A 16,450-nucleotide genomic window follows, 5' to 3' on the forward strand; every position below is an offset into this window, starting at 1 on the left:
ACGCCAGTCGGGCATGTTGATACCTAAACAAACACTGGACATACAGTGATATTACATTATAATGAAGCATGTTAGCAGATACAGGCAGATAGATAGACAGACAGACAGACAAACAGACAGACAGATAGATAGATAGATAGATAGATAGATAGATAGATAGATAGATAGATAGATAGATAGATAGATAGATAGATAGATAGATAGATAGACTGTTTGTTCAGTTACTTTTGCCTCCATTTTAGCCATGTATATATCATTGTTTTATCATTTAAAACCTATACAACTATCAATGTTTTGCTTTAAAATTTTACTTGTGCTATCTGTCCTTAAAATAAATGAAACTTGGTTTATATTTGTTATGAACGCAAAATTCTTCAGACTTTTTAAATATAAGTGTCTAAATATAGTTTCAAACGTTAGTCTGTCGGAGGCAGAAGTCACTGCATACCATGGTACAGCACAATTACCTCACTAAAATAGACATTAAATTAGATATATTTTTATGTTAATCCAAGGTACTACAGTAAGCATGGTATTACCATCGTGGTAGTGTCCAAAAACGATGGTCTACTTCTTTGTAAGTGGTCAGAGTAACGCGTGCTTTTATCTGTGACAGCATCGCGCGCGCCGCTCATTCATCTCGTCTCCTCGTGCTGATTTCAGCCAATGAGCGCGCAGACTGCCCCACCAATCAGAGAGCTGCCTCTGGATCTAATTCTGCGGGACAGATACTGTACCTCACTCACTGGACTATAAACGAGCACATTCAGATTCGACTTAAAGGAACTCAATCTGGATAGGAAGGAATACTCAGTATTTTATTTGGATGCTTCTGTTCTCATTCTGAGTGATTTTATCGATTCTGTCGTGGAAAGATACACTATTTGAATTATGAAGGATAAAGTATCTCAAGAGCTGTTATGAACCTGTGACTTTTTTTTTTTGTAATTATTTATAAACTGGCCGTGTAAATCATGCGAGGGTTTGCTGGAGTTCAGTCACGCAGTAAACCGAGCGGCTCTGCTCACAGGATTTACCTGCTCTTCATCTTACTGCTGCTCATGTTCACTCCCAGTGCGGACTCGTCTTGGTGGTAGGTGTTTCTAAGTGTTTTATTGGCACAAGAGCCACTCATTGGCTAACTTAGGTGCATACAGACTTAAATTAAACTAACAGAACTGTTCCTAATAACAAGTAGCCTACGCTCATTGAATTTGTGTCCAATATGGGACAAATCATAACAATAAATAATTAATTTCGAATCAAATAAAAATACTTAAAAAGGTTTCAGTGTAATATCTCGTTTGATTAAGAAATGGTTCCAAATTATGATGGAAATTCCAAGATAAGTGGATGCAGAATTGAAATTGGAATTAACTGCAGATCGGATAAATTCTTATGACTGTAAGAATTTAACTAGAAAAGCAAAGTTTTCTGGGTCTAAACCATTGTAAAAAAAAAAAAAAAAAAGTGTTTAAATTAGATTTTAGTTTATGCCTACATCATATTTAATACATTCACTTTTGTACAAGGGTGGGAAACACGTATTTTTCCTCAATGCAGTAGCACGGCTGAATTCAGTAAACTAATTCCAACTTTTGTCCATCACTATAGATATGACTCAGGTCCCCTATATTTACAGTATGTGATTAGGATAGTCTTTTTCATGATCCACCTGCCGGAAAAAAAATAATCACACATTTGATCATCTAGAAAAGTAGAGTACAAAATAAAAAAAATAAAAAACATTTCAGATTACAGTAGAGAAATAATGGTTTAAAAGTGTGAAAAAAAGCCTATGTCAAAATAATATTATTACTAATTTTCAGCAAATATAAATATACATTTGAGAGTCTAAACTGACTTATAATGTGTGCATTTGGTGCAGCATATATATATATATATGTGTGTGTGTGTGTGTGTGTGTGTGTGTGTGTGTATGTGTCTATATATATACACATGTATATACATGTATATACACATGTATATATATATATATATATATATATATATATATATATATATATATATATATATATATATATATATATGTATGTATGTATGTATGTATATTATGTAATTCAGACCTCTTTAAATTGATTTTTTTTTTCATTTATAGACCAATTTGGTCCAACGCATGATAAAAGGAAAAGCAGTTAGTAATTTACAGTAAGTGATATATGTATGACACAAATGAAAAGTACTAAAATAGCAAATAAATAGTAATTAATAGCAAAAAGATAAGTATAATCACGCCAATATTACTGGAAAAAACTGATAAAATGATAAAATCAGAAAGAAAAAAATAGCTCTAGATGGCAGGTGATGGCAGAAATCCATATAGCACTGTGTTTAATCATTTCTCAGGACAGTTGTTAGTAAAGACAGAGAAGTCTGATGTCTTAAAGTGACATTGATCAACACATTCCAGACTGTACTATGACAGGTCTTGGCTGGATCAGTAGACCTACTTGTGTGCTGAACGCACCATATAAACACACTTGCTAGGGTGATAGAGATTTGAAGTGACTTAGTTCTGAAGTTATTGCTTTTCACCTCCATTTCTTCCCTGCTTAACACCAGACATGATGACACAATGGCAGAATTCGCCTTTAAAAATGTCTCTAATTGCAGCATTCATAAGTTCCCCATCACGTCTCAGAGGTAGCAATATCAACATAGTCAGCGCACTGCCTGGTGCCCCACAGCTGAGTAAACAACATAATCTCAGTCCATGCTATTTTTTGATACTTTCAATTAAATTGAATGCCGGGTTTCTCTCACGATGGACAATAATACCGTATTTCATGAATGGGAAAAGAAGGGTTATCGTCTGTATCATCTATGTTGAAATAACTATACGTATGGCCCCTTTTGCCCTCCATAAGGCAGTGGGGATTCGGCGGCGTGAGTCCGCAAGACAAGACAGCCATGGCAGCATGCCCAAAACCGTGTGAGCCAGTGGTGATAAATATCTCTCAGTTCCTACGGTAATTTATACAGTTATGGGGATTGTTGTCATCATTGCAATCAATTCACGCGTAGCGGTTTTCTGGCTCACGTGCAGCGGCCTTTCCCAGTCCCAGCCGCATACAGCTGATAAGTGTTCTGGAACAGAGAGGGAAAGCGAGATTGTGTTTCTGTGTGTCAAGGATCAACAGGGCAACCGTGCAAAGCCGGCAACAGCAGGCCCTCCCATGGATGCTATATAGCGAGAGGAATAAGTCTTTCGCTGGGCCGTATGTTTGCATTAGTATGTCATTGCGTGTGTGTGTGTGTGTGAGAGAGAGAGAGCGAGCGATAGAGACAGCCATAAGAGGAGTGGAAATTGTCCAGTAGGTTTTTGTACGGAGTGCTGTCGCACAAACCCAGACACGACTGACTGGATAATGAGATCCGGGAAGGAGACAAGGGCGTGTGAGCACAGCGTAAACCTCGTCGAGGGTGTCTGTGTGGTGGGCTTGAACAGACAGGGTCCACCAGGTATTTGTCAGGCTGTTTAAACAAGAAACCTGCAACATAATGACAAATATTAATGCAAGATTGTCAATTGTTGCTGCACTCTTGTAGAGATTTGTCAACAGAGAACCATGGGATGTGAGACAAATTGGGGTGTATCTAAATTATGGAGCAATAAGTAGCTCTTAAAAGGATAGTTTGTCTCAAAATGAAAATTATGTCATCATTTACTCCCTTTCATAGTGTTCTAAGCCTGTAGGACTTTTTTTTTTTTTCATTTCTGGAACACAAAAAAACATTGGACCCCACTGACTTTCAATGCATGAAGAAGAAGTAAAACACTCTTTTTCAAAATATCTTTTGAAAAATAAATTTTCAAAATATCCTCTTTTGTGTTCTACAGGAGAAAGTAAGTCACACAGGTTTTGAATGAGCTGAGTTTGTGATGAAAGAATCTTCCAATGCAACATTATGGAAATTCGCAACTATTTTATGTTTCATAAATTTGTACAAACTGTTCGTTCACATGTTTTTGCTCCACTGACAGTTTAATGAAATGGGGTTGGGGTGGACCTTGGTGTAAAAATCGTACACTTCTGCATGAATCATATCATACAAATTCATATAAAAAGGCCGTCTTGTAAAAGTTTTATGTTTTCTCATGAGACTGGGTTGGAAGTTTCATTTTTGGGTAAACTATGTTTTTAAGACTCTGTGAACAAAATTTTTAAAGTTTTTGCAGACACAGTAAAGTATGATAGGGGTATCATTATTGCAAAATATCTTAAATAAAGGGACATGAAATATTGATTTAAGTTGAAATTATTTTATTATGTGTGAAGAAACAGACGGAGACATGAAACTAGCACAGCTATAGGAAATCAATTGGCTGGGAACATGGGCAATTATTCAGTTTAGTGGTCGCTATGCAAAAATATTTATACCACAGAATTATTGACAAGTCTGAATCAAGCATTCCAGAAAAATGTGTATTAAAGTGTGGCTGACATGAACTTTGAAGGTTCAGTCTCTAAAAGAGATGGACCCAGAAGAGCAGGCTGACTGAAACAACTATAAAGTGGTTTGTTAATTAATTATAATTGATTTGATAATTCTGCATTAAATTGATTTATATTCACAAGACATTGGGCAAGTACTGCAATAGCAATGTATATTTATATATTATATTTATTCATTTAGCAGATGCTAGGTCAACTAATGTGTCTCTGTTTGTTTCTGCAGGTACATTGGCGCGTTAGGTGCACGGGTCATATGTGACAACATTCCAGGGCTGGTGAACAAGCAGAGGCAGCTCTGCCAAAGACACCCAGATCTCATGCAATCCATCGGAGAAGGAGCCAAAGAGTGGATCCGAGAATGCCAGCACCAATTCCGACACCATCGCTGGAACTGCAGCACGCTGGAGCGAGACCATACTGTGTTTGGCCGCGTCATGTTGCGCAGTCAGTGTTTGTGTTACGCTTCATTCCTAAAAATGGCTGAGATCAAAATCATACAGTAATAAGACATGATGTGCATAAATTATGCAACATTGTATCATGTAAAAAAGCATATTTTATAAGCTGTGTGCAAATGCGAATCTTACCAAAGCTAGTAGAACCACCCCAAAATCGAAAAAGAAAGTCATGAGAAAGCATATTTTGCACAAGGAAAAAGTCAATTCAAGGACAGTATTGTAACAAAATGTAAAAAACAAAAGTATATTTAAATATTTATAAACATTTTATAAATAATATAAAATGTTATATTATTAAATTATTGTATAAATATATAATATTATACAAAAAATATATGAAATATATTTAAATTGCAAAATGTTTTTACAGTAGTACTGGAATGGTAATATTGGTTATGCATTAATTTAAATATAACTATATAAGTATTTTTTTAAATGGGAATCCAATGTGAACTACAATTGAGAATAATGGAAAAAACAAAAACACATCAAAACAATCAAAATCTTAAAAGTAAAAATAAAAAAGAATAACCAGAATTTTGAAAAAAAAAAAAAAAGTCTTAAAATAGCCTTTTTTTTTCTTTGGGTAAACATAGACATGTTTTCACCCATGCATATTTGCCCATAAGGTTATGCTTTAGTCAAACAGCTTGAGGTGTTGGCATATAACTGTACAGTAAATTGTGCAACATTACAGCTTTACTTGCTACAAGAACAAAAAGCATGAAGTCAAGACAACAATCCCATCAATGTTGGATAGATGTCAGGAAAAAGGGCTTTAAAATCTCCACTTCCCAAGAATGGGCGAAAGTCTGACAGAGAGTGGATATTCTCCAAATACAAGTGGCTAGTCGGGAGGGGGTTCTCTACAGGCTGATGTATAAACAGTAATAGGAGATGTAAATATTTGTGCAGATGACTCTGGCAGACAGACAAAGCTGCTCTTTTTGATATATCACCCTCTGTTCTGGCTCAGTGCGCGAACTGGAGGAGGAAAATGAGCAAAATAGGGGTCATTTTGCGCTACTTTGGCCAAAAAAACACACCTCAAGGCTATGAGTGCAATCGACCAAAGAAACTAAAGGTGAAGGAGTGTCAGCCTGAATCAGTCGAATGTCTGAAAGCTCTAGGGTGGCCTCCCGCACTTAGGCCAGCCAAGGGGCTTAAACCTAGGGATGATGTTAGAGAGTTGATATAACAAAAGCACAGTGGATTTAACACCATAGTAAGAGGCTTACGCCTCATCAACTTGCTTGGCTCTATTAAACTACTGAAAAGCAAAGTTTTTAAAGTTAAAACACTTTCTGACAACTGTAAGTAAGCCATTCGTTGGCTGACGCTAAAGTCAACATAAAACCCTGTGCGTAACCCAGAAATTATACACTAAACATTTTCTTTTGAAGATTACAGTAGAACTGTACTGCATTTTTAACATGCTATTATGAAAAATCTCTCACTTTTCTTTCATCAGGTAGCCGTGAAGCAGCATTCGTTTATGCGATCTCCTCTGCTGGGGTGGTTTATGCCATCACCAGAGCGTGCAGTCAAGGAGAGCTGAAGATCTGTGGCTGTGACACCAACAGGAGAGGCCGAGCGAGCGATGAAGAAGGCGACTTTGACTGGGGTGGATGTAGTGACAACATCAACTACGGTATCAAGTTTGCCAAAGCTTTTGTGGACGCCAGAGAGAGGATGGTCAAAGATGCCAGAGCACTGATGAATCTGCACAACAACCGCTGTGGGAGAATGGTAAGGGTCAAGATGATCACATTTGATGGTTGCAAAATATACCCTAACAGGTAAGCAGGTTATGATCCTGAAGGGGTTATAAAACATGTCCTAACTTTACAAAAGCTAATTATAAAAATGTGAGCTTGTCTTTTAATCTGCGTCATTGACTGGTTCATAGGTCATGGGTTGAGTTCTGTTTTCTTTAGGCAGTAAAGCGTTTTATGAAGACTGAATGCAAGTGTCATGGAGTCAGTGGGTCATGTGCTCTCAGGACATGCTGGCTGGCTATGTCTGATTTCCGGCGAACAGGGGACTACTTGAGAAAGAAGTACAATACTGCTGTGGAGGTCACCATGAACCAGGACGGTTCAGGCTTCATGGTTGCTGACCGAGATTACAAGAGAACGACCAAAAATGATCTAGTATACACTGAGAACTCTCCAGACTATTGTCTAATGGACCGTTTGGCAGGTAAGCAACAAAGAGCATGCTAAATGTTTTTATACCATGATAGTTGGGATATCAAAAAGTAATTGGGCAAAATTCAGCCAAAGTCATATTTTACCCCAAAGTCCCAAGACAGAAATAAGAAATTGTATTAAAGAATAGAAAACTTACGTAAGTAGTAGTACTATTTAGATTTTGCATTTAAACACATTTCTAAAATAATTTATTACTACAATGCTGTGTAATGCAATGCAATGCAAAAAAAGATGCATTAAATTCTAAAGTATTGATACATCATAGTATTTGTTGCACTACAAATAATTGATGGCAATTAAAATAAAACTAATTGCCTTCAAGTATTTTTTTAATACAGTAATAATTAAAATTATTAAAATTATTAATGAGAACCACCTGAATATTGAAATGACACATATATAATTAAATATCAGAGAAAAAGCACTCTCAGACACATTAGAGTTATGACAACTATGCAAGAAATCATCATGGAAAAAACTTTTATAATAGTAAGATGTGCTTCATTTGTTTGCTTCAAAAATGTTTATGTTTGTTAAAAATAAATACAATTTATATTTTTATTTTATCATCATTTATTTGTTTCTGTTTTGGTTTTGAGGTGAACAACTATATGACCCAGACTTGAAAATACCCAGTTGCCCCATGGAAAAACTACAGTTACCATGTAACATTTTTCTAAAGAAAAAAGATCTTGATCAGATTAAGTGAATGGCCTATCGACTCACAATGGAATCATTTTACTAAATGCAAAATAATGACCCTGATTTATTCCATTTCTGCTACTATATTTCAGGTTCTCTGGGTACAGCAGGACGGGTGTGTAACAAGTCTTCCAGAGGCATGGACGGCTGCGAGGTCATGTGCTGCGGCCGCGGGTACGACACCACGCGTGTAAATCGTGTGAGCAAATGCGAATGCAAGTTCAAGTGGTGCTGCGCTGTGGAGTGCAGGGACTGTGAGGAAATTGTGGATGTCCACACCTGTAAACCACATAAGAAACCCGACTGGCTCGATTTGACCTGACTGCCATGACCATGACCAATCAGCAGCTACTGGTGCTTTTCTGTTCTCAGGTTTTTGAAGTGGGCCACCGCATTGTGGAATGTGTAGTTTCTGACTATAACGCTCTGATCTCCACTTGCAGAACCCTGAACTTTACCCGCCTTCAATGATGCAAGTACAGAGATTACAGGCCAGTCTGGAGCACTGGTAGACGGTTGGTGTCATGGGAAATCATACAATGGGCATTGTCTGGTGTTTAACAGAATTAACTGTGATCAGGACACAATCCTTTCACTATTTTCAAACTGTAAACACCTTTTACTGATAGTATATGTGTCTATATACATCAAATTGTGTTTTTTGACAGCTTTGATAAATGCATTGATGGAGTTTTAGGGAAAGAACAATATACAGCATCAGTTCAAGATTCCCAAAGAACATAGCAACAAATCGCATTTCACGACAAGAACAATTCCACTTCATGGTCCAAAATAATAATTTGAAGGATGCTGTAAAAATGTTCAACAGTGATAACTGTACTTCCCATTTACTTCAAGGACCATCATTTTGATACACAACTTATGCGTGAAAGAATTTGATCAGTGATATTAGGCGCTTTCGCACCAGAGGAACCTTTTCATAGTTCCTAGAACTACTGGCAGAAGTTCACACCACAGGAACTAGAACGTATTTTGTTCTAGGAACTCTGTTTTTGGGGAACTAAATTAGCTCCTACTTCAAAGTAGAGACTAAAACAGTTCTATAGGAACTACCAGTGACATAGTGTACGCTGATTGGCCAAACACATACAAAACACCGGCTACCCAACATTTTTAAAAAGCCTTGAAACTCCACAAACATGGAAAACAGCCATAATGGCATTTACCTCTTGTTTGCAGAGTTCTTTTCTCAGCCTCAATGATTAACACTGCAAGTTGTCATAGGAGATTTAGTCAGATTTTCATGCTCTTTTATTTGCTTAAATTGTGCGTTTACATTCCATCTCTGTTATCACAAAACCTGCAAGACACAACACAGCTCCGATCACATCATCCTCCATTCACCAGTTGTTGATGTTTGTAAATTACCACGAATAAAGACGTCAGTGCTGGCCGCTTCAGAATTCCTGCTGATGATGCAAATGCAACCAGGAAAATGGCCCAAGGGAGAAATTGGTTCGCTAGGAACAACCATGCTGGCTAGTTCATAGAACAAAGTTCCATAGAACTATGCGGCGCAAAAGTGCTTATTGTGTCATTGTATATCAGAGAAATATATCTTTCATGTTATCTTTTAAATATCTAAGCACTTAAACATCCCTTTGAATATGAGCACTTTTTTTTTGGTTTGGTATACTGGTTCCAAAAACTTGTCTACGATCAGTATCTCAGTATTTTCCCTGATGGATTCTTCAGTGAAATGTGATGTTTATTGAAATAAAGAGTCCGAACCATCAGATACCATGACCCCAGACTGTTTGCACACAATAAGATGAATTTCACACACAGCATACAAAATTGTATACTGAAGTCTGATAGATTCTGTGCAGTTTCTGAGAATAAAAAAGGCATAAATTTGAAACAACAAACTCATTGAATTAACTGGTTTTCAATGCGTGTTGCATCAAAATTCTGAAATACTTTGCGTTTGGGTTGAGGTAGTTAGTAGCAACTATAAACCATATCTTCATGACGCATTCAAAGAAATAACAGCCATTAAAAAAAAAAAAAAAAAAAACCCTCTGAAGCTAAATGGCCTCTCTGAATGTTTTACTTCTTGCTTCATATATGTCCATATATATATATATACATATATATATGTCTTCATGTAAAACCCACACTAAATGTCAAATCATTGCTAAAATAAGACAGCAGCTTACTGAAATTGAGCAGCAAAAATAGTCAGGTAAGCATGACTGGCATTCTTCACCATTCATTTTGCAGCACTGAATGAAGCACCTTGGTTTGACAACATGGTTGTTTCTAAATTTGCTGTTATGATGGATGAGTGAAAGAAGCGCTTGAGTTGTCATGATGGTCAGTAATGCATGTCCAAAATGGTGGCACCATTAATCAAAAGCAACCTGAAACTTTGTCTGGTAAAGACTGTGGAAGTTCATTTTGTCATTGTACAAATTGCAATTGACAAAAGAGGCCCAAAAGGAAAGGCTATGCTATACAAACAATATCCAACAGCATATATATATATATATGAACTTCCAAAGAATTTTCAAAATCATTAGTTTGTACTGTATATTATTGATTATTAGAACTGAAGAAAAAAAATCTGCCATAATCAAAATTCAGATACTCACTATTTGATTTCAGTCATGTATTATGTTGCAGTTCCTAAAGAAAAACTTAACTTGTTTAGATTTATTAATTCGCCAAAGCCAATGTTTACTCATTTTTGGCACTCAACAAGTGTTAATTTTGGCCCCTGCACACAAGTGATTCTGATCTCGAGCCATTCTAATTTGTGTCACGTTGTAAGACAGAGCTGCTTGTAGCTGTTTGACCGGATTTGCTTTCGCCTCTGTAATTCTTATATTAAGATTGAAGTCTCAAAGGGCGCCAATAACTCTCTATTGTTGCTTCATTTTCAGCAACTCATCCAAAGATACATTTTTCCAATTGTGGAATGTCAGAAATTTCCCACAGCTAGTCTGACTATGTTTTCCGTTGTTCAACAGTTCCACCTCACACCTCGTCTTTGCCAGAAAAACTTGTGTTGAGAAAGACTTGTGGAAAACATGTCAGAGTATGTTTACTTTTGAACATTGTAAAATTACCCCCTTGGCAGCGTGTAACCACTTTGTGGTTAGTGTTGAAATTTATGTATGTTCCTAAACAGAATCGGCTAACATTTTAATTAGCGCACTAATCCGTACAGGGACGTATTGATAGTGTCAAGGCGCTGAAAGCTAACATAGCATTCAAAACTTTTGTTCTTTGGCGAAGACTCTGTGTATATTCGCCGAGTCACGTGATCATGTCCTCAGAGCCCAATATGTGTGTGGTCTTTACAACTGCATTTTTAGTCAATTGTCCAATATACCAATCTTGTTGTGCTGAAAATAAACCAAAGATAGATAAATAAAAGAAACGTGAGCAACTGGATTTTAACATGTTAATACTGAGGTTAAAAATTAGCTTAAAAATTCAATGAAGCAAAATAGGTAAAAAATAGGGTAGTGAATGAGCAAATTTCTAAGTAATTTTTATTGCAGTTTTCATATGGCAAACAATACTGAATGTGTCATTTACTGGATTCTGCATAAGCAAATATTATTTTAGTTTCTTATCTTCACAACTCTCTAAACCAAGTACTAGTTACTACTACACCACTTGAAAATACTTTTGTGTCCTTACGAATACTCTTGCTCATATAGGAAAGCCGCATTGGGAACGGTGTACTTCCCACTGCAGGCTTTAGCCCAAAGATTCACAGCAAGTGTTTGGTCTTGAGGGCAGATTTATAGGGGAGATAAGCGTTATATATACGTGACCTTTGGGGACGAGTGTGGCTTGGCTCGAAGAAGCGGGTGGTTGGAAGCGTTAGCACGCTTGCTGTCAGACGGAGCTTACAGGCCGGCGGCGTTGGATTAACACATAAAAACTCTTATCTTGTGAGTCAGCTGGCAAGAATGTAGCTCATCCAAAACTTCCAAAACAGAGGCACAGCAGCACTACAGGGAGTAAAAGCAGAGCTCTTTATTTTTGTTAAAGGCGTTTTGAGATGGAGATCTGTGAAGAGATATGAGAAACACCTTAGCAACTGCAAATACTCCTAATAGCAGTACTCTAGCAACCAGCCAGTGGTGTGTTTCCCAAAAGGAACTATGGTTGCAAGTTCCATCGTTACCAATAGAGTTCAACAGAACTAACGACCATAGCTAACAATGCTTTTGGAAAACTCACCCCAGAATAGCAAGCAACATTAGCAACATTTTAGCAACTACCCAGACCTAGATACTAGGGTGTTGTGGGTGGTTGTCAGGATGTTGCTATGCAGTTGCTACATGACATGCCCATCCATAGCAAATACAAACAATTTGAATTGTACAAAAATGTATGATATTTAGAAAAAACAAGGAAAAAAAAAAAATCAAACCAAAACACACACCAAAAAAAAAAATGTATGATATTTAGAAAAAACAAAGATGCGAACCTATCCTCATTCCAAAACCTAACAGTCAATGGGGCTTAAGCAGATCATGTGAAAACATACAGTTGAGAACATAAAAATTCATATGAATTTGCCAACAATTCAATAAAACATAAAATAGTTTGGATTTGCCATGCAACCTTGCTTAAGTATCTTTTTGGCTACTTTGTAGTTTTACTGAGAATTAAAAATATAAGCAACTTTTACTGTCTACTTGACTTCATTTTTGAATAAATATATGTACTCTTTACACCAATACACTTGTGATGAGTCACGCAATTACAGGTTACATTTTACATAGTGCCTAACTATTTCTGCAACAGTGTATTTCTGCTACAAAGGAAGTAATATCGCCATCTACAGAGCATTGAAGGTATTACATCGTGTTTTGCCTTTCCTTTCCCAAACTTGTCAACAAGGCTACTTTATGTGAATGCAAGTTCATTAGCAGGTAGTTGATGAATCACATGTATTTCATACAGTATATGAGATAAGGACATAGCTGAGGGCTTTTTAAAGGATACTGACTTACGCCCTTTCTAAAGGGGTCATCGGATGCCCATTTTCCACAAGTTGATATGATTCTTTAGGGTCTTAATGAAAAGTCTATAACATACTTTGGTTAAAAATTCTCAATGGTAGTGTAAAACACCCTTTTTACCTTGCCAAAAACAGCTCTTTTCACAGCAACCCATTTCGGTGCATGTCCCTTTAAATGCTAATGAGCTCTGCTCACCCCACCCTTCTCTTCCTTGGGGTAACGAGCTGTTATCATGAGACTGTAAACTTTAGCCACATTTGTCGTGGAACTTGCTAACTAGCACATTATTAGGAAAGGCAATTTGCAAAGATTCATTAAAAAGAACCTTATACTAACTACTTCTGTAGGTGAAGCTGGATCACGAATGATTCACGTGAACATAGACTTAAGTAGAACAGGGCGCATGACCCTCAAAAGCAAAAGAAATCCACTGCATCTTCAGTGGCTCAGATGTCGAGAGTAAATGACGACTGCTATGTTCATTATTACATCCAACAACAAAACACCTCAATAGGAGACATTCTAGTCTACACCTGCTCCTGCGTAGAAACAATGGAGGACTGTTGACAGCTCACTCAGGGTGGGTCTATGCTTAAACACCAGTGTCAGTCAACAATCGTGGGAGTGGCCTGGGTCTGTGTGACGTCACTCTGCCAAGAATCTGTGAATGGCTTACATTTATATTTAATCATTTAGCAGGCGCTTTTATCCAACAACAACAGTATACAAGTGCCATGACAAGTCTCAGTTAGTCTAGCACAGAACATGTAGCTATGTTTTTTTTTTCCAAGAATAGAAAAGAAAAGAAAAGAAAAGAAAAGAAAAGAAAAGAAAAGAAAAGAAAAGAAAAGAAAAGAAAAAAGAAAAGAAAAGAAAAAAGAAAAGAAAAGAAAAGAAAAAAGAAAAGAAAAGGTAAGTGCTAGTATTAGTTGGTCAAGTGCTGGCGAAAAAGATGTGTCTTTAGATCAAGGGTGTCAAACTCAGTTCCCGGAGGGCCAAAGTCCAGCACAGTTTAGATATAACCTTAATTAAACACACCTGATCCAGCTAATCTAATTATTTAGGCTTATTTGAAAACTACATGATACGTGTGCTGGAGCAGGGTTAGAACTAAACTCTGCAGGGCTACGGCCCTCCAGGAACTGAGTTTGACACCACTGCTTTAGATGTTTTTTGAAGATGAGTAAAGACTCAGCTGTTCGAATTGAGATTGGGAGGTCATTCCACCAGCTGGGGCACAGTCCAGGAAAAGGTCTGTGAGAGTGATTTTGAACCTCTTTGGGATGGCGCCACAAGGCGCCGTTCACTTGCAGAACGCAAGCCTCCGGAGGGCACATAAGTTTGAACTAGTGAGTCTAGGTAAATTGGTGCCGCGCCAGTGGTCGTCTTGTAGGCAAGCATCAGTACCTTGAATTTGATGCAAGCAGCTACTGGTAGCCAGTGTAACCTGATGAGGAGAGGAGTAACGTGAGGTTTGTTTGGCTCATTGAAGACAACTCTCGCTGCTGCATTCTGGATCAGTTGCAGAGGCTTGAAAGGACATGCAGGAAGGCCCACCAAGAGAGCATTACAATAGTCCAGTCTGGAGAGAACAAAAGCTTGGACAAGAAGTTGTGTGGCTTGCTCTGACAGGAAGGGTCTGATCTTCCTAATGTTGTATAAGGCAAATCTGCAGGACCGGGTCATTGTAGCAATATGGTCTGTGAAGTATAACTGATGATCGATCACAACTCCTATGTTTCTGGCTGTCCTGGAAGGAGTTATGGTTGACGAACCCAGCTGTGTAGAGTAGTTGTGATGAAACAATGGGTTAGTTGGAACCACAAGCAGTTCTGTCTTAGTAGGTTGAGTTGAAGGTGATGGTCCCTCATCCAGCTAGAAATGTCCCTCAGACAGGCTGCAATGCGACCAGCTACCCGTCGGATCATCTGGTTGGAATAAGAAGTAGAGTTGAGTGTCATCAGCATAGCAGTGATAAGAAAAGCCATGCTTCTGAATGGCTTGATCGGAGACATGATTTATTGGGATTTTTATCATTTTTATCATTTTACACTGCCAAGACACATTTCAGTTTAAACAATATTTCACGAGTCCGCCTTGCAGATAATAAAGCAAGAAGAATGGTATGTGTATTTGGCGTGCTGTCCAAGGAGAGGGCTCTGAGCTTTGTAATTCTTCCTGAACCTGGGGTACCCTCCCCCCATCCAGGGAGAGGGCTCCGAGCTCGACAATTGCCCAGAACGCAGAGCCCCCCCAGGGGTCGGGGTGGTGGAGGGATGCTGAACGACTAGAGAGAATAAAGGTATGGTTGCTATTATTATTTATAGTGGTTCTCTCTCGTGGTGGTTGGATAGATGATGTGATTACTGATAGTGAATTGGCAGGGTTGATTATCTGTGCATGCTACTCCCAACATTTGTTGTTAAACATCAGATAAAAGTGAATTTTGCCTCCGATGACCCATTTAAGTACTTTTGCTTAACCGAGACTTCAGAGTTTAAGAAGCTGTCAACCTTGATTTATTGCAATTTTGAGGTGTTTGAGGACTAGTGCATCGTTGAGCCTACATTTAGTATGAGTAAAATACTTAAGTAGGCTACTGTTAAAATCAGATACACTAGGAATTTTACTAGGAAAAAAAAAACCTATGGAAGTTTTTCCTTTGCATTTTTGAAAATTTCCACATTGTCAAACACTGTCTGAATGATCCCGCAAAAACAACTTTAAATGCTGTTATTGGCAATGTCACTTTTTAAAGGGGTCATATGATGCAATTTCAAGTTTTCCTTTCTCTTTGGAGTATTACAAGCTGTTCTTGCATAGATAAGATACCTGAAGTTGCAAAGACTAAAGTCTCAAACCCAAAGAGATATTCTTCATAAAAGTCAAGACTTGTCCACGCCCTCCTAAAATGCCTCCTAAAGTCACTGTGTGGGAAGATTTGCATAACACCGCCCAAATGTTTACGCAAAGAAAGAAGGCGTAACTTTGATTCATGCTGTAGTATTGTTGCTGCCGCATTGTCGTGGACACGCTGTGTTTCGTTGTGAAAGCAAAACTACTTAGTTTGGTCTTCCAAAAAAGGACACAACTAGAAATCAGTGGTTAAGTTGTATTTACAACACTGTTCCAGAACAGTTGAACACAAATATTCAGATGTGTGCAGCGCATTTTACGGAGGACTGTTTGTAAAACCTGGGAGAGTAGCCTTCAGTGCTGTCGTTTCTATCAGTTTGAACTTTGCAAGGACAGTCTGGTGCTAAGTCACATTTAAGTACATATATTAAAGAATTTGCCACTGATGATTCAAACGTGAGTTTTGAGCAGTGTAGAGTAGCGCTTGTTGTTTGTCGTTTCTCCAATCACAAATGCAGACGTTTTTATGTTTACACAGTGCGATACGCAACGCAACACGTAAAAAGATAGTACAAGTTATTATAATCTGTAATTATGTCCCGACTGGATGCAACAAATGCCTCGTTTGTAATGGGCATTACATTGTTATTTATTGGTTTTGTCTCATCGTGCCAGGACACGGCCTCACAGTATGTTAAGGGGCATAACATTTCCGTCACACGCTTGAGGTATTC

The 16,450-nt window shown here is 37.8% G+C and overlaps 1 protein-coding gene across 1 annotated transcript; it reads left to right on the top strand.

Annotated features, from left to right (window-relative positions):
* The first annotated feature begins 757 nt into the window (after positions 1 to 757).
* LOC109092192 (protein Wnt-2b-A-like) lies at positions 758 to 9,610 on the top strand. The gene is made up of 5 exons (XM_019105946.2): positions 758 to 1,093; positions 4,702 to 4,922; positions 6,408 to 6,685; positions 6,874 to 7,138; positions 7,944 to 9,610. Exons 1-5 carry the CDS (start codon positions 975 to 977, stop codon positions 8,171 to 8,173), a joined length of 1,113 nt encoding a protein of 370 aa, XP_018961491.1. The 5' UTR covers positions 758 to 974; the 3' UTR covers positions 8,174 to 9,610.
* Positions 9,611 to 16,450: the final 6,840 nt, after the last annotated feature.

The sequence above is a fragment of the Cyprinus carpio genome, chromosome B6, assembly GCF_018340385.1.
Source record: "Cyprinus carpio isolate SPL01 chromosome B6, ASM1834038v1, whole genome shotgun sequence".
Taxonomy (NCBI): Eukaryota; Metazoa; Chordata; class Actinopteri; order Cypriniformes; family Cyprinidae; genus Cyprinus; species Cyprinus carpio.

Coding starts and splice junctions, on each gene's coding strand:
- LOC109092192 (XM_019105946.2), top strand. CDS start 975: ATGCGAGGGTTTGCTGGAGTTCAGTCACGCAGTAAACCGAGCGGCTCT. Junction 4,923..6,407: donor TGGCCGCGTCATGTTGCGCA/GTCAGTGTTTGT, acceptor TTCTTTCATCAG/GTAGCCGTGAAGCAGCATTC. Junction 6,686..6,873: donor ACAACCGCTGTGGGAGAATG/GTAAGGGTCAAG, acceptor TGTTTTCTTTAG/GCAGTAAAGCGTTTTATGAA.